This window comes from Cryptomeria japonica, chromosome 1 (genome assembly GCF_030272615.1).
Source record: "Cryptomeria japonica chromosome 1, Sugi_1.0, whole genome shotgun sequence".
Classification (NCBI taxonomy): domain Eukaryota; kingdom Viridiplantae; phylum Streptophyta; class Pinopsida; order Cupressales; family Cupressaceae; genus Cryptomeria; species Cryptomeria japonica.
In genome coordinates this window covers 667,871,879-667,896,620 of record NC_081405.1, presented here as the reverse complement: position 1 = coordinate 667,896,620, position 24,742 = coordinate 667,871,879, and the positions used below count along the sequence as shown (strand labels likewise).

Below are 24,742 nucleotides of genomic sequence, written 5' to 3'. Positions count from 1 at the left end.
TGTTGATGCCGACTGAAGAAGCCATGGTTGCTATTTCTTTGCCTTCCCAGTTATGAACAACATCCTATCCCGGCTTGCCCTGGGTTGCCTCGGGCTGCCCTGTCAAAGTTTAGCTTCACCCACCCTTCACCTGGGGGCTGCCATCTGCATGCCACCCTTGTTCGAAGGCTAGCAATAGGACCCGCTCCTACAAAGGGAGGGAAGGATAAGCCCATCCATCATTTTTTTATCTTTTCATCCCAATAAGATATAGAGGCATTTTTTACTGAGCCTGAGGTGAGTCTGTTGTTCACGAGCTCAATGACAGTTGACTCTTTCTTATTGATGATTCTAAGGACATCTAGTTTTTCATTCTTAAAGAGACGTCTATTTCTCTCCTTCCATAGTTCCCACATTATGGATGATGGGAGGGCTATCCATAAATCTTCGAAGAGACAACCATGCCTAAGGAGAGGCCAGGCCTTGAGCATTCCTAAGATGGTGTGGGGGAAGGCTACAGACCATTCAAGTTTATTGGTGAACCATATCCAACATTGATGAGCAAAGGGGCAATTAAGGAGTATATGATTGGCATCCTCCTCGTCTACCTCGCAAAGAGGACATCTGCTAGGACCCTCATATCCCATATGCCTAAATTTGTCTTCAGTTAGGAGTTTGTTTTGGATCACAAGCCTCCTTCAACTCCATTCCTCTTTTTCTAAGCTCCCACGCTTTTGGACCCTCCATCAGTCTCCTCACGCCTTTCTCTATCTCCTCCCTCGTAACTACCACATTTTCATCAACGTCCACACCTTCCAAATCAATGCCAATCTTCCACACATCCTTGCAGAAGCGGCAATCAAGAAACTGATCACAGAAATAGGGCCATCCAAGCATTGGAATTCCCATGCTCATGCTTTCCAAACACGAGTTCCACCCGCAGTGGGTGAGAAACCCTCCTACCGAAGGGTGACTCAAAACCCTCACCTGATAACACGCCAATATAGATTATTTAATAGTTGACATAAGAGATGAATAACGAGGCGCCAAGCACGAGAGGGAGGCGTTTTATAAACTTATTTTATTTACGGTAAGTTAAATCAAGGCCATGGAAGAAAATCGGAGATGGCGTTAATACCTCGTGATCGATGAGGGACGGAATGCCTTTAAACAGAAGCTGATTTGGAAAGTTGTGCCATATCATGAATAAACCTGTTCAAATTGGTAAAAGAAGAACCTCACTGCGGAACCGCTTTAAATGCAGCCTCCTTCAACTCCATTCCTCTTTTTCTAAGCTCCCGCGCTTTTGGACCCTCCATCAGTCTCCTCACGCCTTTCTCTATCTCCTCCCTCGTAACTACCACATTTTCATCAACGTCCACGCCTTCCAAATCAATGCCAATCTTCCACACATCCTTGCAGAAGCGGCAATCAAGAAACTGGTCACAGAAATAGGGCCATCCAAGCATTGGAATTCCCATGCTCATGCTTTCCAAACACGAGTTCCACCCGCAGTGGGTGAGAAACCCTCCTACCGAAGGGTGACTCAAAACCCTCACCTGAGGCGCCCATTTCACAATAAGTCCTCGATCTTTTGTCCTCTCTTCAAAACCCTCCGGCAGAGTTGCAGGCGTGCCTCCCGCAATATCCATTCTCAGAACCCACAGAAAGGGGTGCTCGCTCTTCTCTAACCCCCTTGCCAACTCCTCCAGCTGCTCGTTTGATTTGACGGCGATGCTGCCGAAGGAAACGTATATCACAGAAGTTGGGTGATGGGCATCAAGCCATTTAAGACAGCTCTCGTCCTGCTCCAACAGACTTGCCCACCTGTTTATATCTCTTCCTTCTAGGAAATTGGGAAGAAATACAGGACCTACAGCCAAAGCAGGGCGGCCATTACAGGACAGGGCGCTTACCGTGTCGGGAGCCTCCAGCTCATCGAACGTGTTGACCAGCACATAATCTCCCTTACTTTGAAATTGGGACTCACGGAGACAGTGCTGAAATAAAACGTCTGATGTATCAGTAGCGCGATAAAAGGAAAGTAGATCGGTCGGCAACAAAGGCGGAAGATTCCCTGGCAAACAAGTAATCACTTTGTCTGCCCTCTTCGATTCCTCCACTGAAATTATAAACGTTCAGTTATTACAAACATTTTTGAGCAATCAAAATAAACTTGAGGATTCCTACCATAGAGTATGTACCTTTGACAGGAATATGTCCATTGGAGAGGAGAAGGTTGGCGTTGCACTAAGCAATGGAAGAGGCGGCGCACATTGTCCAAAAGATGACTCGGGGCAATCCCATCCTGTTGGCCACTTCATAGTGCAAGACATAAAAGTTTCTGTTATAATGCAAGTGTACGGAGGAGTTTCGTCAGATAAGCTGCGGAGCAAATGATACTCCAAGACGGGGCCAAGGTTTTGCACTGCCGTTGCATACTCGGCAGAATTGGAGAGACGGCCACGATCTGGCGGCAACCCATCTGGAATGGTGAGAAACTTAAATGTGGAAGTGGAGAGTTTATCATCATTATGAGCGGCTTTGGCCATGCACTTGTGACTCCACTCCGTGTTGACGAAGGTGATGAAAACCCCTCGTGAAGAGAGGAGGTGAGCCAAATTGATAAGAGGATTGATGGTGCCTTGCACAGGGAAAGGCACCATCACTGCGTGCAGGCCATTCATCTTCATCTTTCTAATTGTTTGAGATCAGACAAGCCTTGCCCTCATATATAGACACTTTTAAAAGTATTAGGTATAGTGGAATGTTAGGTGAAAATGGTGTACACGAAAATAGTGCAATATTGGGATTGAAAATAAATGTTACCAAACATCACTAAAAACAAAAAGAATTCTTTTCATCCTGATGATGAATCACGGAGTGTGATTCGAAACGTTGATGGAAAAATATACACACAATCGAATCCAGAAAAAAATACACTAGAAATGCAAAATGGATTGTGGAAATCTCATAGCTTTAACAAAAAGAATGTTATCAAAAACAATTAAAGGATGACAATTTCGTGGTCCAGAAGTGTTTTCACCAAAACATAAGACCATATAAGACCAGATTCATGAATGGCCTAGAACAGCATTCCATTTATATATTTTTTACTAATATAAGAGATTTAGGATTAAATGTAGAGATGAAAAACTTAAATTGATTTGGAGTCTTGGAAAGATAAATGAGAGACAAGTTCTTTCGCATGATTGGTTGATGGATAGGAACCCAACATTAAAGAATATTCTATGGTGAAGAATCCTTTTGAAGAAATGGGAGAGTGAGATGGAAAAGTGGTAGTTTGGAGTATCATAAGGGATGGATGAGTCCTTTGGTGAAGAATTCTTTTGAAGAAATGGAAGAGAGATGGAAAAATGGTAGTTTTGAGTATCAAAAGGCATAGATGAGTCCTTTGTTATATGTAATAGGGTATCAAGGTCCGACTTGTGCACAAGGGTTATAATTATATACACTTGAGGATGTGCAAGATTTATGAAAGATCGAGTGAGGTTAATGTGTACAAGTGAGAGATTATTAAATTGATAAATTTTAACTCACTAAACTAAAATAGATGAAAAATAAACAAACATGTATATTTAATTTATTTTTTTGAGAGGGAATAGAAAACTTAGAAAAGTAAATCTTTAAGTTCATTTTCTTAAAATGAGTTTTTAAGAGTAATGCTTAAATTATTTTATGTTAAAAATGAGATTGAGTGATTAGTGGATTTATTAATTAAAAATAAATATTATTTAATTAATAAGATGATGGAAATTGGTTAATTAATTAGTTAAATAGACATTAATTAATTGATTAAGAAATAGTTGTAAAGAGAGCAATTTAAAAATTTAAAATAGCCAGTAGAGACTACTGAAAAAAATTATTATTGACATATTGTGTGAAAATTTCTACCAGCATATAAGTTAGCAACAAAAAATTAATCATTTATTTTTACTAATTAAATAATTCATTATTCAAAAATATCTACTTAACTCTATTTGGATTCTAATTTACCCTTACATGAGGCATATCAAACATTTAAATATACCAAGTACAAAAATATTGCTTTTCATTTGCTGCAATTTTACTAGACCATGTGCAAACAAACAATTGGAACACAATCAATCACTCATTCAATGAATAAATAATGGATAAAATGTGCATCACATAGAAAACTTCCATTGATTACATGGAGCATTGTAGTTGATTAGAAATTCAATCTCTTAAATGATATTAAGAAAGATGACTCTCCCAAAAATATAGACGACCCATTGTTCACTAAACAATAATAATTGTGTATTAAGTCATATTTTATTGGGGAGTTGATAAGACATTACATTACATGATTTGTTACTTTTTATATCAGAAAAATATATTACATTTAACTATAAACACTTACAATCAATGTTAACAATATTAAAATCAAAATTACTAGTTTTATTCTATTAAAAATATTGAACATTAAACCAATAAATATTATAGAAACTATTCAAACATGCTAACTACTAAATTCTCACTATAAATTTTGAATAAAAACCATTAAAGTTTCATAGATTCAAAAAACAGCAATGATTGGGAAGGAAATTCAGTGCTTGGACTAGTGCACCCATACATTTATAGTTATGAGCCTCTCTGGGGAAATTTGAATTTAGATAGAATATGTAATATTAATATCTAGTGGTGCCATCACTTCAGTTAATGTTGTGTAACTTTATTACACTTTATAATGTCAAAGTTCAATATCACCATAATTATTTTTCAAATTTATTCGCATACATTTTATATGACAAAAGACCCAATAGTTGAGCGCGTTCCAATTCTTGTGATAGAAGTTGTTGATTTAATATCCCATACTTGTTGATTTAATGTCCAACTTTTGTACAACATTGCACTTTTGTACAACATTGCACCAATAGTTGTATGATAAGTACCAATAATTGAATGAAATATACCATTTGTTATGAAAAGTAACCAATTAGGTGATGCCAAATCAGCTGCACAAGTATTGGGGCCCTTTTACACACCTATTGATCTCACTATTTTTTTTTTGGTTGTTTTGGACACCTTGACAAAAAGCATGTTGATGTGGCATCATATTTGATGATGTGGCCCTAAAACCTTAGTTATAAGAAGGGGACTTGCCAAGTAAGCTGCTGTAAAAAATTTGGAGTGATTTGAAATTTCCACATAATATTTTGAGAAGCGCGAAGTTAGGGTGCACAACTACTGGTTCCTCTCCCCTACTGTCATCTAGAAAAAAAGTCAACAAAACAATCAATTATCAGTAAATGTGTTGTCAGAAAGGAACGTACAACTCACTCTTCCCTCATAAGACTGGCAGGTGAGATAACTATCAGTTCAAATCAAAAAGGGCATTGAGAAATGTGGATCATATGATTGAGTTACATCAGAGGGTGAACGATTGTGAATAGAAATTGTCTTCATTATGAAAGTAATTTTTACTTAATTAAATTTTATTTATTTATTTATTTGATAAAATCATATATGATTAAAAATATTATTTATCTCACTATCTCAAGATTAAAGAGTTTGCATAGATTAATAAAAATCATTAACAATCATTTTTATATAAAATATAGAAATACAAATATTTAAATAGTATAATTATATATTAATATATTTAAAATTAAGAGTTGGTTGGGAGAGATTTTTATGTAATTTGTTTTAATGCTTATTATTATGTTGGATTTTCAAGATTGTGAAAAAGGGTTGGTATAATTTACCTTTGTATTGGAATATACTGGTTTTTCAAGATTGTCAAGGAGGGGTTGGTAAAATTTGTTTTTGCATTGAAAATTTGTTTTCAAATGATTAAAGGAAAATCTGAGTTTGAAACCTTAAATACAAAAAGATGCCAACAAGATACACATAGCCAACCCATAATCAAGCAACAATAATTAAAAAAAAATAGGCTGCAAGCACAATAGACCTTAAACACATAATAACAAAAACTTAGCAAAGATCTTTCAAGGCTTCAACAACTTCTTCTTCAATTTGGTCCATATTTTGAGACAACTTCTTCAAATCTTCCAACTCATACTTGGCTTGCTCCATAGACTTTCTAAGGTTCCCTTGGGTAGAAAATTTGTTGATAATATTTAGTATTGAAGTAAATTATTATTTTTATTTTTCCAATAAAGAATAGATTGATAATAACTTTTCATCATTGAATATGGTAAATCATATATAATGAGAATAAAAAAAAGATATTATTCAATAAAAAATTGATAAAATTGACATTTCATATAACTAAAATCTTAGAAATATATATGAACAAATACAACATATATTTGTAATATTAAATTTTTTCAAGTCTCAAGAAATTGAAAGGATAAATAGTAGAAAAGACCAATATTAACGACTTTAATACTTTATATTAGATGCACAAAAGTAATAAAATAAAACAGTAGTTACCTCACAAATGGAAAACTATATATTTATTTAAACTATATATTTACATAATGTGCATCTATCAATCAAGTAGATGATAAATATATTCAAATATTGTTTATTATTCTTAATGACCCTACTACATTTGTTTAAGAAAATTATTAAGAATAAATTATCAGTGTTTAATTAATGAGATAAGTATTAATAGATTTTTTTAATTTTTTTTCTTCCCCCTCCACCTCTATCCCTACTATCTTCCTTAACATGTATAGATACATAGTATACCTTTTTTTCACACCTTTTAATATTCTCTTTCCTAAAGACGTTTTATAGAGCAGTAACTCTGAATAGCTTCAGAGTATATGAAAAGGAACAAAAGATGGGTAGGCTATAGTAGAACAAAAGATGTGGCCATAAGTATAAGTGAACTCACGAAAATATAGCTTGGATATGAGGAAAACAGCTAAGGTTTTATATGGCTCTGATTATGCTGCCCCAGTGGACTACTCGTTGGAGATGACAACAGACTTAAAAGTCGAGTTGGATTAAGAAAGAGAATTCAAGGCTTGAAAATGGATGAGTTAATTTGCAAAGCAAAGAAAAGAAAAGAAAAGAACTCCCAAGGTCGTTCAGCTCTATGGGAGTTCAGAATTTGTGTCTCCAACAGACAAGCCAACAACAATATGCTGGGGAAACGAAAAAGTAAAGCTATGGCCATCGTCGGGGTCAAACTCAGCCATTCATGTAAACTTGAGACAGTTGTTGTTAAGAGGCTTCCTGGCATCACAAAGACAGGGAACTCTGAGTTTGATAGTGGATGAAAAGCAGAAATTGAGACTTTATACATAATTCAGCACAAGAACATTGTTAAGCTCTGGGCTGGTATCTCTTTGCCAGTTTCCAACCTGCTAATCTATAAATACATGTCCAATGGAAGCATAAGAAATATGCTTCATGTTCAGAAACCATGTAGCATTGGGCACCAGAGTTTTGTCATTTCCTTTCATTAAGTTTTACGTAGATCCCACAAACTTATAGAATTAAGCATCTAAAAGCTCATTTTATTTATCCTTTTTTACAACATGCAATCAAAATTTGAGATGGATATAATGACCAAAACCTCAGGGCTCTACAAAACGCTAATGGATCAATTCTGATCCGACTGATAAAAGAAATGGATGGAATTTATTTTTAATTTGTTTTTAAACATTAAATTCAGCTCCTATGAAAATCAATCCTGAATTATTAAATATATGAAAAGAAAAGTAAAAGAGCATTAGGGTTAACCTGAATGTTTATCCCAAAAAGAAATATAAGAAGATAAAATTAAGGGTTGTGGCTGCTCACCTTCTTACTGCAGAGGAAACAAATGGTCTGAATTGATTTATTCATATAGCTTTGTTTAAGAAAAGATGTACTGTTTATAATAATACAGAGAATTTAAATAATTGTATCAACTATCACAACAAAAGTGACTTAAATAGTTGCATGGACGGTCATAATAATGCATCGAAAGTGATTTAAATAGCTGCATAAAGTATATTAAAAGAATCTTATAATTCGACAAGAAAATTTCTTTTTCATTTTTCATTTGAAATCGATAATTAATTGTCATTATTTGTACAAATAGTCAAACGTATAGATCACAACGAATATTGTCATGTCTATTCTATCAACTCAAATTTAATTGGAATATACAAAAATATTTCTCCTCCCCATGTGCATCAGCAACTTGACATTATTTGTACAAATAGTCAAAAAAAGAAAGATTACAACTAATATTGTCATGTATATTCTATCTACTCAAATGTAATTGGAATAGAAAAAAAACACCTCTCCTCCCATGTGCTTGAGTATAAATTTTCCACGACATCCAATGCAAATTATTAAGTACTATTTGACAACAATTGCACTATTGTCCACATCTAAGTATAATTTCAATAGTAATATGGAAATGCATAAAAGAATGGACTAACCTATTGACAGATGACATCAGCGTAATATGAGTGTACACTACTATTTTCCAATAGAATTTAAGATAAAACAAATTTGTAAGAATTTAAAAAATATAAAAGAATAAAAACTTTACACAAAAAGACAAAAGATTTTAATTATTATTTTCTCTTATTGATAGATGTTGTGAAAAATAATTAAATTAAAGGAATACATTAACATTCTACCTGGCAGAAAATACTAATAAAACCCTTCAACAAACAAAGCCCAAAATATCAATTCCTATGACTACGATAAGAACCCCCAGCAACATGAGGCCACAAGCACTATTCGTCCCGCAACAATTAATCTAGGAAATCAGATAAAACCCTAAAAGAAAAGAAAATGTTCATATACAAACGAATGATGTATCACCATCCCTTCCCTTGCAAGACAGTAGTACTTAGAAGTGGATGCAAATTTCTACACGTAAGTTTCTGATACAAGCGGAGTGCATGAACACCGTTGGTAGAACATTTTTGACAAGAAATTTGTGTAGCTTTAGTCTCGTTTATACAGACAAAGGCCCAACTCAATTCATCCCAAGCAATTAGAGGGCATTAAAATGAATGGCCTGCATGTAGTGATGGTGCCTTTCCCTGCACAAGGCAATATCAATCCTCTCACTAAGTTGACTCAATTGCTCTCATAATCCAACATATCTTACATAATCCATACCATTACATATTACATAATCTTCAACCACCATTGCGATTTAGAAAAATGTATAAAAATATACACTTGGGGCATTTCTTGTAAAGATTAAAACGAGCAGAGAATCAAAAACAAAACACCAAAAAAGAAAACACACAACACAAGGTTTAACATGGTTCACCACTAAGTGGCTACGTCCACCAGAAACATAGGGAATTATCTTATTAACCAAATATCCAATACACAATACATACAGTATGGGTTGCACTTAGCCATTTATATAAACATATCAGATACAAAATGAAGAGTTTGGAGAAGTTGAACAATCATGTGACTGTTGGGCTTCATATACCCAACAATCTCCTTCATGAAGGCCAACCGGTATAGCCATGCATTGGCATCCTTGCTTCCATGTTCGATCTTACATTAGAACCAGACCCAGTGAAGATTTTAATATTGCCAAAATCTGTTCAAGAAAACTTCGAATGAACCTTCTTCAAATTCTATCAGACTTAATAAAATTTAAAAGATGAACTTCTTCTATTTGGAAAACAATTTCCTCATTACCAAGGTGAGGATACTCTGCCTCTTCCTTTACAACAGTTGTCAATATTGCCTCCTCCCTATTCGCATAAAAAAACTTATTCGAAATATTATTCTTTGAAATTTTTTTCCACGAATTCAGCGTGTTCTCCTCCATCTGCAATGATTTGTTTACCTCCTTCATGCAAGGCTCCTCATTATCAAAATTGATACTATCATCCACATCCATCCAATCAGGTTGGTGAGTCTTAATAGATTGTAGTCAATGGCTGCTTTTCCTTCAAACTAGAAAATCATCTTTGCACTTCTTCATCTAAGTCCATAGGTTTGTAGTCTTCTATGAAATTATCTATGCAAAGGTTGTACTCAGCAACACAGGAGTGCCTCTCTATTTTTGCCAAGGCTATGCCATCTGCAGAGCTCTCCGAAGCCACAATTACTACTAGGCGTCCTTGCTTTACTACCTCAATCCAATCTGCACCCTCCTCATCTTGGGAGTCAACAACAGATTCAACTTGGGTCTCCAATGGCATATAGTCTTCCTCCCACACTTCGACCAAGACATCATGACGATCAACCTTCACGACATGAATACCAACAACTTCTCGACCATTAATAGTTTGGCCAGTAAGAGCCAAAGCTAGCTCAAGAGGAGAGCAAATGAGGATCCCAACATCCTTCACTTTCGATGGATTCTCCTCTTAAACTGAGTTCCCCTTTTTCTTCTAGCCATCCCACCAATGTACGCGATGCTTGAAGCATAGTTTTACATGGAATGTAAAACTGCCATAGAAGTTATAGATTTTACCTTCTCCTTCTTCCTCCATCTCTGCTCAAGCCAACATGGCTCTGATACCAATTGTATATATTAAAACGAGCAAAAAATAAAATAAAAAATAACAGAAAAGAAAACACACAACACAAAGTTTAACGTGGTTCAACACTGAGTGGCTACGTCCACAAGAAACGCAAGGAATTATCTTATTAACCAAATATCCAATGCATAGTACATATAGTATGGGCTGCACTCAGCCATTTATATAAACATATCGTATACAAAATGAAGAGTCTGCAGAAGTCAAATAGTCATGTGACCGTTGGGCTTCATATATCCAACAATCTCCCCCATGAAGGCCAACCAGTAAAGCCATCCACTAGAATCCCTGCTTCCATGTTTGATCTTACATTTGAACCAGACCCAACGAAGATTTTAACATTGCCAAAATTTGTTCAAGAAAACTTTGAATAAACCTTCTCCAAATTCTATTAGACTTAAAAAAATTAAAAAGTTGAACTTCTTCTATTTGAAAATCAATTTCCTCCTTACTAAGGTGAGGATACTCTACCTCTTCCTTTACGACAGTCGTCAATATTGCATCCTCCCTGTTTGCATAAAAAAACTTATTCAGAATATTATTCCATGAATCCAGCATGTTCTCCTCCATCTGCAATGATTTATTTATCTCCTTCATGCGAGGTTGCTCATTATCCACATTGATACTATCATCCACATCCATCCAATCAGATTGGTGAGTCTTAATAGATTTTGGTTGGGATAAAACATCTTCCTTCTCTCCTTGTGATGCCTGAAACCGCTTGGAGCGATGCCCATTGTCATCTGCTCCTGTCAATGGCCGCTTTCACTTCAAACCAGAAAATCATCTTTGCACTTCTTCATCTAAGTCCACAGGGTCGTAGTCTTCTATGAAATTATCTTTGCAAAGGTTGTCCTTAGTAGTACGGGAGTGCCTCTCTATTTTTGCCAAGGCCATGCCATCTACAGAGCTCTCTGAAGCCACAATTGTTCCCAGTCTTCCTTGCTCTGCTACCTCAATCCACTCTGCACCCACCTCATCTTGAGAGTCAAGAATAGATTCAACTTGGGTCTCCGATGGCATACACTCTTCCTCCTGCACTCTGACCGAGACATGATGACGTTCAACCTTCACCACATAAATACCAACAACTTCCTGATCATTAACAATTTGGCCAATAAGTGCCAAAGCTGGCTCAAGAGGAGAGCAAATCAGAATCCCAACATCCTTCACTTTCGCTAGATTCTCCTCTTCAACTGAGTTCCCCTCTTTCTTCTAGCCATCCCACCAATGTACGTGCCGCTTGAAGCATAGTTTTACATGGAACATAAAACTGCCATAGAAGTTATAGATTTTACCTTCTCCTTCTTCCTCCATCTTTGCTCAAGCCAACATGGCTCTAATACTAATTGTAAAGATTAAAACAAGCAGAGAATTGAAAAAAAAAACAATAGAAAAGAAAACACACAACACAAGGTTTAACGTGGCTCGCCACTAAGTAGCTACGTACACCAGAAATGCAAGGAATTGTCTTATTAACCAAATATGCAATACATAGTACATATAGTATGGGTTGCACTTAGCCATTTATATAAACATATCAGATATGAAATGAAGAGTTTGGAGAAGTCAAATATTCATGTGACCGTTGGGCTTCATATACCCAACATTTCTCACTCAACATAATCATTAGATTGCCTATCACCGTAAGAAATTTTGTGCACTAAAAAGGAACAATCCAATGTATCATTGTTAAATTTATGTTATTCTTTAGCTATATAAGCTTGGAGTGAGAACATTATATCTTGGGAAGGAGAACTCTATGCAAATAGATGGCAAGCCACTTCAATTCATGTATACTAATTATAAGTTACAACAACAAAGATATTACAAATGTTATTTATATCTTGAAAAAGTTTAATCTAAACATCAAGTATCAATTCAATTGCTAATTATTTGAGTCATGTATCAATTCAAGGTCTCCTTTATGTTCTTTGTGCATGTGGACATGCGGTCAATCAATGGTAAGAATTATATCCTTTTAACAAGGATTTTGTGATATCTATCAAAAGTAACTTTGTGCTAATTTAGTTCCAAATATATACATACAAGATGGACTCATATATCACCTTAAGTATTTGTAGAATATATATGCGGCAAAGAGATAGAAATTAATATCAATGACCCATTCCAATAAGTTAAAATACACTTTAGAGTTCAAAATCTTCTTGAATGTTGTAAATGTATTTAATTTGTAAATAACATGTTAAAAAATTCTAAATACATTTATCTTGTAGTACATGTACAATTAACAAATTGGTCGACAAAAAACAAGCAATGCTAACAAAATTGCAGGAGTTTAATCTCATTAACTTTCACTAGGCCCACCCTACTACCAGACATGATAATTATTTTGTTTTTGTAGTGGTTGATAGATTCTCAAATATGGTATTATGATGTATAGATTGAAGTGATAAACAATATTATAATACATCTTCTCAAAGTGTACAATTTAAAGCAACACAATTAGGATGAAATCCTACCTTTCATTCAAGAATAGTAAAGTGAATCTCTACAAAACTATAATAATCATTTAAATTTGCATGTGTTTCCAATCTTTACAAGTAATTATATAGCTTATCTTGTTATATAATTAACAACTCTATCAACCCAAAAGAAACTTTAATAAGTTGTTAGTTCATTTAGAACATTTAATAAGTTGTTAGTTCTTTTGGAAAAATGGAAGAGTGAGTTGGAAAAGTGGCAGACTTGAGTATCATAAGGGATGGATGAGTCTTTTGTTCTATGTAACATGGTATCAAGATCCATGTCACATGGACAGGGGAACATGTCTTGTGCACAAAAGTGAGGATGTGCAAGATTTATGAAAGATTGAGTGAGGTTAATGTGTACAAGTGGGAGATTGATAAATTGATCTACTTAACTTGGTTTGGCTTCTAATTTACCTTTAGTTGAGGCATATCAAGCATTTAAATATGCCAAGTACAAAAATATTGCTTGTCATTTATTGAAATTTTACAAGACTAAGTGCAAACAAGAAATTGGAGCACCACGAATCACTCACTCAATGAATAAATAATGGATAAAATGTTCATCACATAGAAAGACCCATTGATTACATGGACCATTATAATTGATTAGAAATTCAATCTTTTAATTGATATTAAGGGAGATGACTTAATAATTGAGCATCCTTACTTAGTGCCTTTCAATATTATATGTGGCAATTTCAAATCACTCCCAATATTTTACATTGGCTTACTTGACAAGGTTCCTACTTGTGACCAATGTTTTATTTCCAAATCAATATGTTTTTTTGTTAAACTACTGAAAGAGACTTCCCAAAAATATAGACAACGTATTGTGCACTAAATTATAATAATGGTGCATTAAGTCATATTTTATTGCTGGGTTGATGAGACATTACATTACATGATTTGTTACTTTTTAGATCAGAAAAATATATTTCATTTAACTATAAATACTTACAATCAATGCTAACAACATTAAAATCACAATTACTAGTTTTATTCAATTAAAATATTGAACATTAAACCAATAAATGCTGTGACAACCATTCAAACAAACTAACTACTAAATCCTCACTCCTAATCATCATTATAAATTTTGAAGTTTGTATAAATGATTACAATGAAAAGATTTATAAACTCTGAATCTATTTCTGAATATAATTGAATGTCTATATTGAGTAAAGAGTGTTTCTAATGAAAATTATAGAATTGTATGCCTAATAGAAACGGTAAACTTTCACAAATGCTTTAAATCGGTAACGATTGGTAAGGAATTTCAAAGTTAAATCGGTACGCTTCATACTGTCAACAAAACAAACAATTATCAGTAAATGTGTTGTCAGAAAGGAACGTATAACTCACTCTTCCCTGATAAGACCGTCAGATGACATAACTCACTCAAATCAGAAATGTGGATCATGTGATTGAGTTAGGTCAGAGGCCAACGATTGTGAATAGAAACTGACTGTATTAATACAGTAATTTTTGCTTAAATTAAAGTTTTTATTTATTTATTTGACATAATCAAATATGATTAAAAATATTAGTTATCTCGCCATTTCAGAGATTAACAGATTAAAAAGTTTGCGTAGATTAAAAACCATTATAATGGTTTTTATATATAATATAGAAATACAAATATTTGAAGAGTATAATTATATATTAGTATATTTAAAATTAAAAGTTGGTTAGGAGAGATTTTTATTTAATTTTCTTTAACACTTATTATCATGTTGAATTTTCAAGATTGTGAAAAAGGGGTTGGTTTAATTTGTCTTTGCTTTGGAATATATTAGTTTTTCAAGATTGTCAAAGAGGGGTTGGTGTAATTTGCTTTTGTATTGAAATTTTGTTTTTGATTAAGGGAAAATAAGGTTTTGAACAACAAAAACTTATATAATGAGGATTAAAAAAATGGTATTATTCAAATAAGAATTGATAAAATTGAAATTCATTATAACTAAAATCTTAAAATATATATGAACAAATACAACATATATTTGTAGTATAAAATTTCTTCAAATCTCATGTAATTGTCAAGATAAATAGTAGAAAAGACCAATATTGATGACCTTATATTAGATCCACAAGATTAATAAAATAAAATAGTAGTTACTTCAAAAATGGGGAGTTATATATTTACATAATGTGCATCTTTCAATCATGTAATGATAAATGTACTTAAATATTATTTATTATTATTTCATGTCCCTACTGCTTCATTTGTTTAAGAAAATCATTAAGAATAAATTATCTATGTTTCATTGAATAGATCTCTATTGATAGAATGTTTTCTAGTTAATTGCTTCCTCCTCTTCCACCTCTATTCATAACATCTTTCTTAACATGTATAGACACACAAAATACCTTTTTTCATATCTTTTAATATGCTCTCTTCTTAAATAGACATTAGCATTCAATAGTGTGCACACACAAAGACACAAACATAGACACTATTGAATGACAATGTCTATTTAGGAATAGAGGACATTCTCATTCAATAGTGCCAATGATTATGTATGTATGTATGTATGTATAAATATACACACAGACACACATACATACATACATACATACTTGGCATTCAATAGTGTGCACACACAAAGACACAAACATAGACACTATTGAATGACAATGTCTATTTAGGAATAGAGGACATTCTCATTCAATAGTGCCAATGATTATGTATGTATGTATGTATGTATGTATGTATGTATAAATATACACACACATATACATACATACATATATCATACATACATACATACATACATACATACATACATACATATATTTATACATACATACATACATACATACGTACATACATACATACATACATACATACATACATATATACATACATACATCTGTATATGTATATGTATATGTATATGTATATGTATATGTATATGTGTATGTGTATGTATATGTATATGTATATTTGTATGTATATATGTATGCATATACATGTATGTTTGTGGTTCACACCTTGCATTTTCTAGCTTAAATGGTTTGAATTTATCATTGAAAGAAAAATATTTGAACTTATAATGAAGCTTTTTTATTAAACAATTTGAATTCATGGGTTCAATTAAAAATAAATACATTATTTCAGCTTACAATTGAATAATAGGAGGTTGTGACCAAATAAATAAACTACAACTCTACAAAATTATCATAAATTTATTTTTTCTTGTGTCGTATTTAATTGGCTAATTTGAAAAACAATTTTACCCAGTTCAATTCAAAAATCATATGCAACAATTTTGAAAACTTAAGATCAAAATGTTTAAGATTGTAGATCTACTGTATGAATTTGAATGAATGCTTTTGAATTTTGTATGCACTTAAGATTATAGAATTAATTAAAGAATTTGAATATACTCTTATATAACACAAGAAGATTGTATTTGGAACAATTTATGCCTTTTTGACAAGATGGTTGATATATATTATTGTTTGGAAAGTTTATATCTTATTATGTAAAATGTATATGGCTATTAATAGGATGATATATGTTAGTCACAATTAATATGAATCTTATTCATATATACATTTAATTTCAAATTACTAATTTAATCAATTAAAATGAATATTTAAATTCACTTTATTTAATTCCTTTCAAAATATACTATTTTAAATAAACATTTTAATGTTAAGCATTGGCAGATTATAAATATCAAATTAAACTTTTCTATTATAATTTAAAAAAAATAAAACTCTTATAACAAATGAAATCTACATTATCAATTCTTATGGAAAAAGCAACAAAACATGGGATACAATATAGACACATAGGGACTGTATGCGCACCCAACCAAGGTTCAAGTCATTTAGAACTTGACATAATGAAAGAATCCTATAGATCTTCACAATTTATTGGGATTTATAAATTTCTAAAGATTCGTGCTCCATTATTTGTGTGACTTATTTGCTAAATAAAGTTATCAAATTGCCAAAAATACAATGTTCATCTTGTCAATCACACAACAACAAGGATTTAAAAAACACACTTTGTTTCACATCATTACTTATATTATTTAATCTTCAACAACCATTGAGATTGAGACAAATGTATACAATATGCACTTGGGGCATTGGTCACTCAACATAGTCAATAGATCCCCTATCACTATAAGAAATTTTGTGCACTAAAAAGCAACAACCCAACATATCATTTGTCACGTTTTTGTTATTCTTTAGGTATGTAAGCTTGGACTGGAAAGGTTATATCTTGGGAAAGGAGAACTTGATCCAAATAAATCGAAAGCCACTTTAATTCTCATATAATCAAATTACAAGTTACAACAACAAATATATTAAATATCTTATTCTTGTCTTGAATAGTTCTATCTAAACATCAAGCATAAGATAAGACTCAATTCAATTATTAATTATTTGAGTTATCTATCAATTCAAGGTCTCCTTTATGTTCTTGATGCATGTGGACATGAATTCAATGAATGGTAATAATTATATCCTTCTAACAAAGATTTTATGATATTTTTGTTGGGAAAATGGTGTCTCAACCTTGCATCTACATGAGGTTACTATTTATAGTAAATTTTCATTTGACCATGAAAAGGTACGAAATTCTCCATGAAGCTTCTTGTTGGCTAGATACGAATTCTGATAAAGTTACGTCACAAGCTCACAACTAGTTTTGAAGATATTAAAATTTTCATTTTGTAGGGGTCCAATGAAAGGTTTAAATTTAATTTTTATGAATTTATAGGCCCCAAAACACCCTGAAAAGTTGGCGTCAATGGTGTAGCTGTTTATAAGGCAATAGAGAACTTCACAAGTTTTTTGACCCTTCAAACGGTTCGTTAATAAGACACACGATTCTCAAGTTATAGTCTTTGGAAGTTTGTACTCCTGAAATAGGAAATATAAAATACATTGGACACATAAATGAGTTGTAAAAAGGAAGTGACACATCATAGGGAATCTAGAAAGGAGATAAGGTCGGCTAAACCTTATTGGGTGGTTTTAGCCCATGGTTTTATAATATCGTTTGATGGTTTCTTGTAATATATCTCCTATATATGAGGTATGTGAGATAGAGGTTGTGTGCAAGAGTCTTATGGCTATTGAGTTACCTCTGAATCTCTGATTGGTCATACTCTTGTGAAGAGCTTTCTCTACAAGTATATTGTAATCTATTTTTTATTGCAAAATAATATATTGGGCGACTTTTGGAGTGTGGGGTTTTTCTCCCGAAAGGGTTTTCCCCACATAAATCACTGTGTTATGGTTTGAATATTATTATATCTATTTTTGTTTTCTGTAATTATTGTGACAATTTGTAAATTTTTTTTGCATTACCCTCCTCTCAAGGTTAGTGTAGGAAGTTGTTCCACTACTTAACTTCCTTACAATTTTCTTTAGTTAGTCTAGGGTATCCTCATAACTCAGCCTAGTGACATACTTTCTCATTATGGGGTGAGCTAAGGTGACACTAGTCCCTGGAGATGAACCAAGTTGCCCATAAACCAGATTCATCGGTTGATTCCAGACCTCAGAGTTGAACCCGAGACCAAATGTTTATCTTTGCAAATTTGAAGTTTTTTTTTTCTTTAATATTTTGAAAACAACTTATTGGTCATATAATCGACTAAGAAAGTTTGTCTCTTAGAATGTTTCTTTTAGGTTAAATATAAAGTAAAAAATATAACTTTTAGTACATACTAGAAATCTCATCTTAGTGTGAAATGGATACACTAAAGAGGATTGGAAGGTCAATTAGGGAAAAATTTTGTGTATAATTTTGCATACATATATGTAGTACAAGATGTCATTTGTTAGGGCGAGAAATAGAGGGATAGAGAGATGGATAGGTAATGAGCTAGAGATATAGAGTGAGATGGAAGAATAAATATGGAGAGATAGAGATAGAGAGGCAAAGAGATAGATATAGATGTCTATAAAGAGGGAGAGGGAGGGAGAGGGTGAGAGAGGGGGAGAGAGAGGGAAACATGTCTAGAGAGATATAGGAAGATTGAGAGGGAGAAGTATAGAAATAGAGAGAGAGAGAGAGAGAGAGAGAGGGAGAGAGAGAGACAGAGAGAGAGAGAGAGATGAGAGGGGAAGAGATATACATATAGATAGAGAGATGAGAGGAAGACATAAAGATAGAGAGATATATGAATATAGAGAAGGAGAGGTAGAGAGATATACTGGAAGAGTGATAGATAGAGAGAGATATAAATGGTGAAATAAAGTATAAAGATATGAGACATGGAGAGGGAGAAGAATTAGAGGGACATAGAGAGGTAGATAAATATAGAGACAAACAAATAAAGAGAGAAATATATAGAAAGAGATTAAGATATAAAGTGGGAGTAGAAAGGAAAATAAAAAGATAAAGAGAGAGACGTAGAAATATATGGAAAGAGAAAGGGAGACATTAGTACGGATAGAGAGATACAAAAATATGGAGGGATTGAGCGAGTGATAAACGGAGAAATACATAGAAATAAAGTGGGATAAATGGATGGAGTTAGGTACAAGGGTGAGAGGTAGAGAGAGATAGGTGGAGAAGCAAGTGAGAAAAAAAGAGGGATACAAGAAGAGATATAGGTAGATGAGGTAGTGAGATAAAGGAGGCAAATAGGATGAAAGGGTACAGAGGGATAGAGAGCTATGTACATAGAGATAAATGGGGATACATAGAGATAAAGAGAGAGAGATAGAGACAAAGAGATAAAGATAGAGATGTGGAGATTTAGGTAAAGAAATATATCAATTGGTGTTTCAAACTATGCATATACATATGTATGTTTATGCATCAAGATGATGTTTAATTAATTTTGGTTGAATAGTAAGATCGTTTAGTAATGGTATTATTAATAATAAATATATTAATTTAATAAAAATAATTTTAGAAGTTGATAAACATGAAAGAAAATAATTAAATTGTAACAAAAAAATTTAAAAAAATATTTTTAATCAATGTAATATAGTAGACGTAACTATATAAAGTGATAAAGATGAATGAAAAAAATCTTTTGTAGCACAAATTAGAGCATAGAAAATGATAGTGGAAGATGGAATTTAGAAAAAAAACGAAAATAATTTGTGGCGAGAAAACTATGATATTCTTGTGGAAATATTTATTCATAAAATGAAATGTATTTTCCCACATATAGCTTATATGCTCACTTCAAACATTTATAAAATATTCTTTATCGTGGGAAGCACAATTTTTTTTAAACATTCTATGTTCAAATTATAGATCTTAAAAATAAAATTCTTGATATATTATAATATAAGTGTCCAAATATCACAAAAGTATGAGAACCTTCATACAATTTTATGCAACATGGGAGATGCCATTTGATTTGTTAAAGGCGTTTAATGTGACATAAACCAAAACAAGCCCCTATAATATTCCCTAACTTCAATCACATCTTTCTTCCCATATACTATGTGGACATTATTAGCAACCCCAAATAAGCTTACTTCACATACAAGCCCACCACCAAATCGACTCTACACATTCAAAACAAAATCTAATTCTCAAAATGTATTTTCATAGATAGAAGGATGAAAAAAGTAGTAAATCTATACAAACCCTCAATCCACCATAGTGTATAAAATGAAGCCACATGCATTTATTGTTCCTATATGCCTTGAACAGTTTCTATTCCACGTAGGACTCATTAATATTTCTAATAATTTTATCATTACTAACAATTGAAAGAATGCAATATTGTGTTTCTAAGACTGTTTAAATTTTACATTAATTTAATAGTTCTTTATATAATCTATTGTGGTGGTAGAATATGGACTATTTAACCAATAATGCCTTATATTTCACCACTATTAACTCCACAATAATTTATTCGTTCCTCAAGATATGAGATGCCGCTTGTTAGGACCATCTATTTGAATAACCACTAATGTTTCCTCATAGGAGCTTGTATTAGCAAAGTCATGTCTATCTAAAAGAAAAGTCAAATTTGTCTCCAACAAACTCTACTCACACATGATGCTAGATAAAGAATAATCATTTTATATGTACAAGAGAAAATTGTCCTTGTTCTTTAGATTGTGGCCTTGACATCATGTTCTTTAAGAATATGTATATCTCTTTCCTTCCAACTAATGACTATCTTTTGATGGTTTCTTCTCTCTATGTTCTGCTCAACCTTTCTCAACACTGCCGCTTGTGCCTTACGAAAAAATCCTCTACATGCATATGGTTCTACACCTCTAAGGTGCTAATAGAGTGTCATTGCTTATCTACCCTTCAAGCTATCCCAATTTTATTGATGGTGTTTTCCTTACATCCATCATATTGTCTCAGTATTTGATTGTCACTATTGGTGACTATCATAATGATTGTTACCAGGCAACATAGTATGACTATATCTGAACTATGATTATCATCAACAAATCACACCTATTCCATTTGCATCACCAACTATGATTTACTATGTCTAATTAGCTATAGGATTGTCATAGTTAATATTGTTGGAATGTGAAGTCCAAATTGGACTCTTAGCTAGCAGTGGTTGAGTCATCATGGCTATCTTAGCTAGCAGTGGTTGTGTCATCATGGAGTACCCACTAGTAATTTGGACATGTGTTTTACATGTAGTTGTGTGAGTCATACTTACTATATTTAGTAAGTTGTATTCAAGTAGGACTCTACAACTCAGTCGTTTTAGGACTCTGCACTTGTTATTTTTCTCACATATATGACATTCTTCTTGTCATTTTTCACCTTGCTTACATTTTTCACATTCCATAATAGAATTATAAATATCAAGCCATGTGATTGTGCTAAGGGTTTAACATGAATAAGTTTCCAGCACAAGGGTTTCTCATAATATCATTCTATTTATTAACCTCTTCGTATTGGTAGGATGATAGTAATATAGAAGGATAACATCATTAATGAAGGCTTATCATACCACAACCATACAGTGCATCCTTGGTCACTTGATTGGCCTCCTATTTTTCATCATCACTTCATTTTTGGATTGTCTTTGAATTCTTTGCTAAGCATATCTACCATTCGAGGGCATTGTAAGGCCTCTGTCATTTCTATCATTATTTAATGCTCAATGTGCATTTAAATTGATACTCATTGTGCAAGTAAATTGAGTACTATCATTGTAGATTCACTATGTGGATGACTTCATGATCTCTATACTTGCTTAATATTGGAGAATTCTTTTTTATTCTCATACTTGTCCCTCCACTAGATCTGCCACATGTCACTGCATCAACATTTACTATCACTACACCTTGACATTGTGTTATAGTATTCTCATTATCTTATTATCCTTATCATTTCACAATGTCCTCTTCTCCTATATTTTTACCCATAACTACATGTAAACTCAAGATACTATATGCATCTACACCTATGCAACAATTATTTTAGCCAATGGAAAGCGGATTAGACATCGAAAACAAACAAAACATTGTTATAAATCTCCCTGTCAATCATTTGTGTGCCATGTCATATTAATGGATGTATTGTCAGCGACAAATAACAAATGACCATTGCTTCCACACTATACCAATCAAATATATCACAATACTTAAAAACGGAATCTCTGAAGGATTATCCGCCACAGAAACAAATTGATTGATAGGAAGGATCGACCGTCCAATTTTAAGTTCCACTAAAATAGCTAACTAAGTTTCTCTACCGAGAAAGGATATATTGCTCACCTAAATTAGTTGGCTAGTACAGTTGTCGTTAAACCATTTAGGTGAGAATTACAGGAAGGCCCTCACAAGGAGTCGAAAGGCATGAATATGAATGGCCTACACGCAGTGATGGTGCCTTTCCCTGCGCAAGGCAGTATCAATCCTCTCATTAATTTGGCCCAGCTGCTCTCTTCACGAGGGGTTTTCATCACCTTCGTCAACACGGAGTGGAGTCACCAGTGCATGTCCAAAGCAGCTCATAATGATGATGACCTCTCCACTTCCACATTTAAGTTTCTCACCATTCCAGATGGGTTGCCGCAAGACTATGGTCGCCTCGCCAACCTTGCCGAGTACCTAATCGCAATACAAAAGCTTGGCCCAGTCTTGGAGCATCATTTGCGGTGCGGCTTAGCGGAGGGAACTCCTCCCATCACCTGCATTATAGCAGAAAATTCCATGTCTTGCACTCACCAAGTGGCCTACAAACTGGGAGTGCCCCGAGTCATCTTCTGGACAGTGTGCGCCGCCTCCTCTATTGCTCAGTGCAACTCCAACCTTCTCCTCTCCCGCGGACATATTCCTGTCAAAGGTACGAAATCTACACCAATGATTCTCAATTCTATTTTGACTCAAAAAATGTTTGTAATAACTGAAAGATTATAATTGCAGTGGAGGAATCGAAGAGGCCAGACAAAGTGATAACTTGTTTGCCTGGTAATCTTCCGCCTTTATTGCCGACCGATCTGCTTTCCTTCTATCGCATTGCTGACACATCGGACATATTGTTCCAGCACTGTCTCTACGAGTCCCAATATCAAAGTAAGGCAGACTATGTGCTGGTCAATACGTTCGATGAACTGGAAACCTCTGAGATGGTAAGCGCACTGTCCTGTAATGGCTGCCCTGCTTTGGCAGTAGGGCCTGTATTTCTTCCCAATTTTTTAAAAGGGACGGATTTAAACGGGAGCGCGAGTCTGTTCGAGCAGGACGACAGCTGTCTTAAATGGCTTGATGCCCATCAGCCAGCTTCTGTGATATACGTTTCGTTCGGCAGCATCGCCGTCAAATCAAACGAGCAGCTGGAGGAACTGGCAATTGGGTTGGAGAAAAGCCAACACCCCTTTCTGTGGGTTCTGCGAATGGATATTGCGGGAGGTATGCCTCCAACTCTGCCGGAAGGTTTTGAAGAGAGGACGAAACATCGGGGACTGATTGTAAAATGGGCGCCTCAGGTGAAGGTTCTGTCCCACCCTGCTGTAGGAGGGTTTCTTACGCACTGCGGGTGGAACTCCTGTTTGGAGAGCATGAGCTTCGGAATTCCAATGCTTGGATGGCCGTATTTCTGTGATCAGTTTCTGGACTGCCGCTTCTGCAAAGATGTGTGGAAAATTGGCATTGACTTGGAGGGCGTGGATGTTGATGAAAATCTTGTGGTTAAGAGGGAGGAGATAGAGAAAGGCGTGAGAAGATTGATGGAAGCGGATGAGCTGAGAAAAAGGGGCATGGGGTTGAGGGAGGCTGCATTGAAAGCGGTTGCGCAAGGAGGTTCTTCTTCGCTCAACTTGAACCGATTTCTTCATGACATTACAAAACTTTCCAAATCGGCTTTTGTTAAAACGGCGTAGCTATCAAAGCATTCGTCACTCATGCATCTCAGTATTCAGACAATTTCTTCAATGTTCTGTATTGATCTAGTAGTAGATCATTACTACATCCTTTCTAAATAACAGATATGAATTTCTTCCACCTGAATTGTTCAGTTCTGTTTGAATGGTTGGTAGTTTAAGTCGTCTATCACACTATTAAAAGTTCTCTTCGTTGTGACTGTTGGGTATTCAAAGACTGTTGGGTATTCAAACCCAACGGTCTTCTTTTTATTATTCATTTTTGAGCCGATAGGCTCTTAGTATGGGCTTTCTTGTCCAGAAGATTGTCAACCATCTTGTAATAATTTTCCCGGTCATTATTTTTCGTTCACTTGATTTAACCTGTTTTATTATTCATTACCGGACAGCCTTTTTTTCTATTATCATTAAGTTAAAATATTATTTTTAGTGTAAATTACAGAGAATATCATTGATATCCCACAAGTAAGGATACTTGATCTTTTATTACTGA

General features: G+C 33.9%; 2 protein-coding genes across 2 annotated transcripts; one reads left to right on the top strand and one right to left on the bottom strand.

The window, feature by feature from the left end:
* Positions 1 to 1,217: 1,217 nt before the first annotated feature.
* LOC131071994 (7-deoxyloganetin glucosyltransferase-like) lies at positions 1,218 to 2,645 on the bottom strand. Its single transcript, XM_059211632.1, has 2 exons — positions 2,255 to 2,645; positions 1,218 to 2,101 (listed from the first exon to the last, which is right to left on the bottom strand). The coding sequence occupies exons 1-2, from the start codon at positions 2,643 to 2,645 to the stop codon at positions 1,218 to 1,220; spliced, it is 1,275 nt and encodes a 424-aa protein (XP_059067615.1).
* Positions 2,646 to 22,639: 19,994 nt separating this feature from the next.
* Positions 22,640 to 24,370, top strand: LOC131071949 (linamarin synthase 2). The gene is made up of 2 exons (XM_058007922.1): positions 22,640 to 23,213; positions 23,294 to 24,370. The coding sequence occupies exons 1-2, from the start codon at positions 22,724 to 22,726 to the stop codon at positions 24,247 to 24,249; spliced, it is 1,446 nt and encodes a 481-aa protein (XP_057863905.1). The 5' UTR covers positions 22,640 to 22,723; the 3' UTR covers positions 24,250 to 24,370.
* Positions 24,371 to 24,742: the final 372 nt, after the last annotated feature.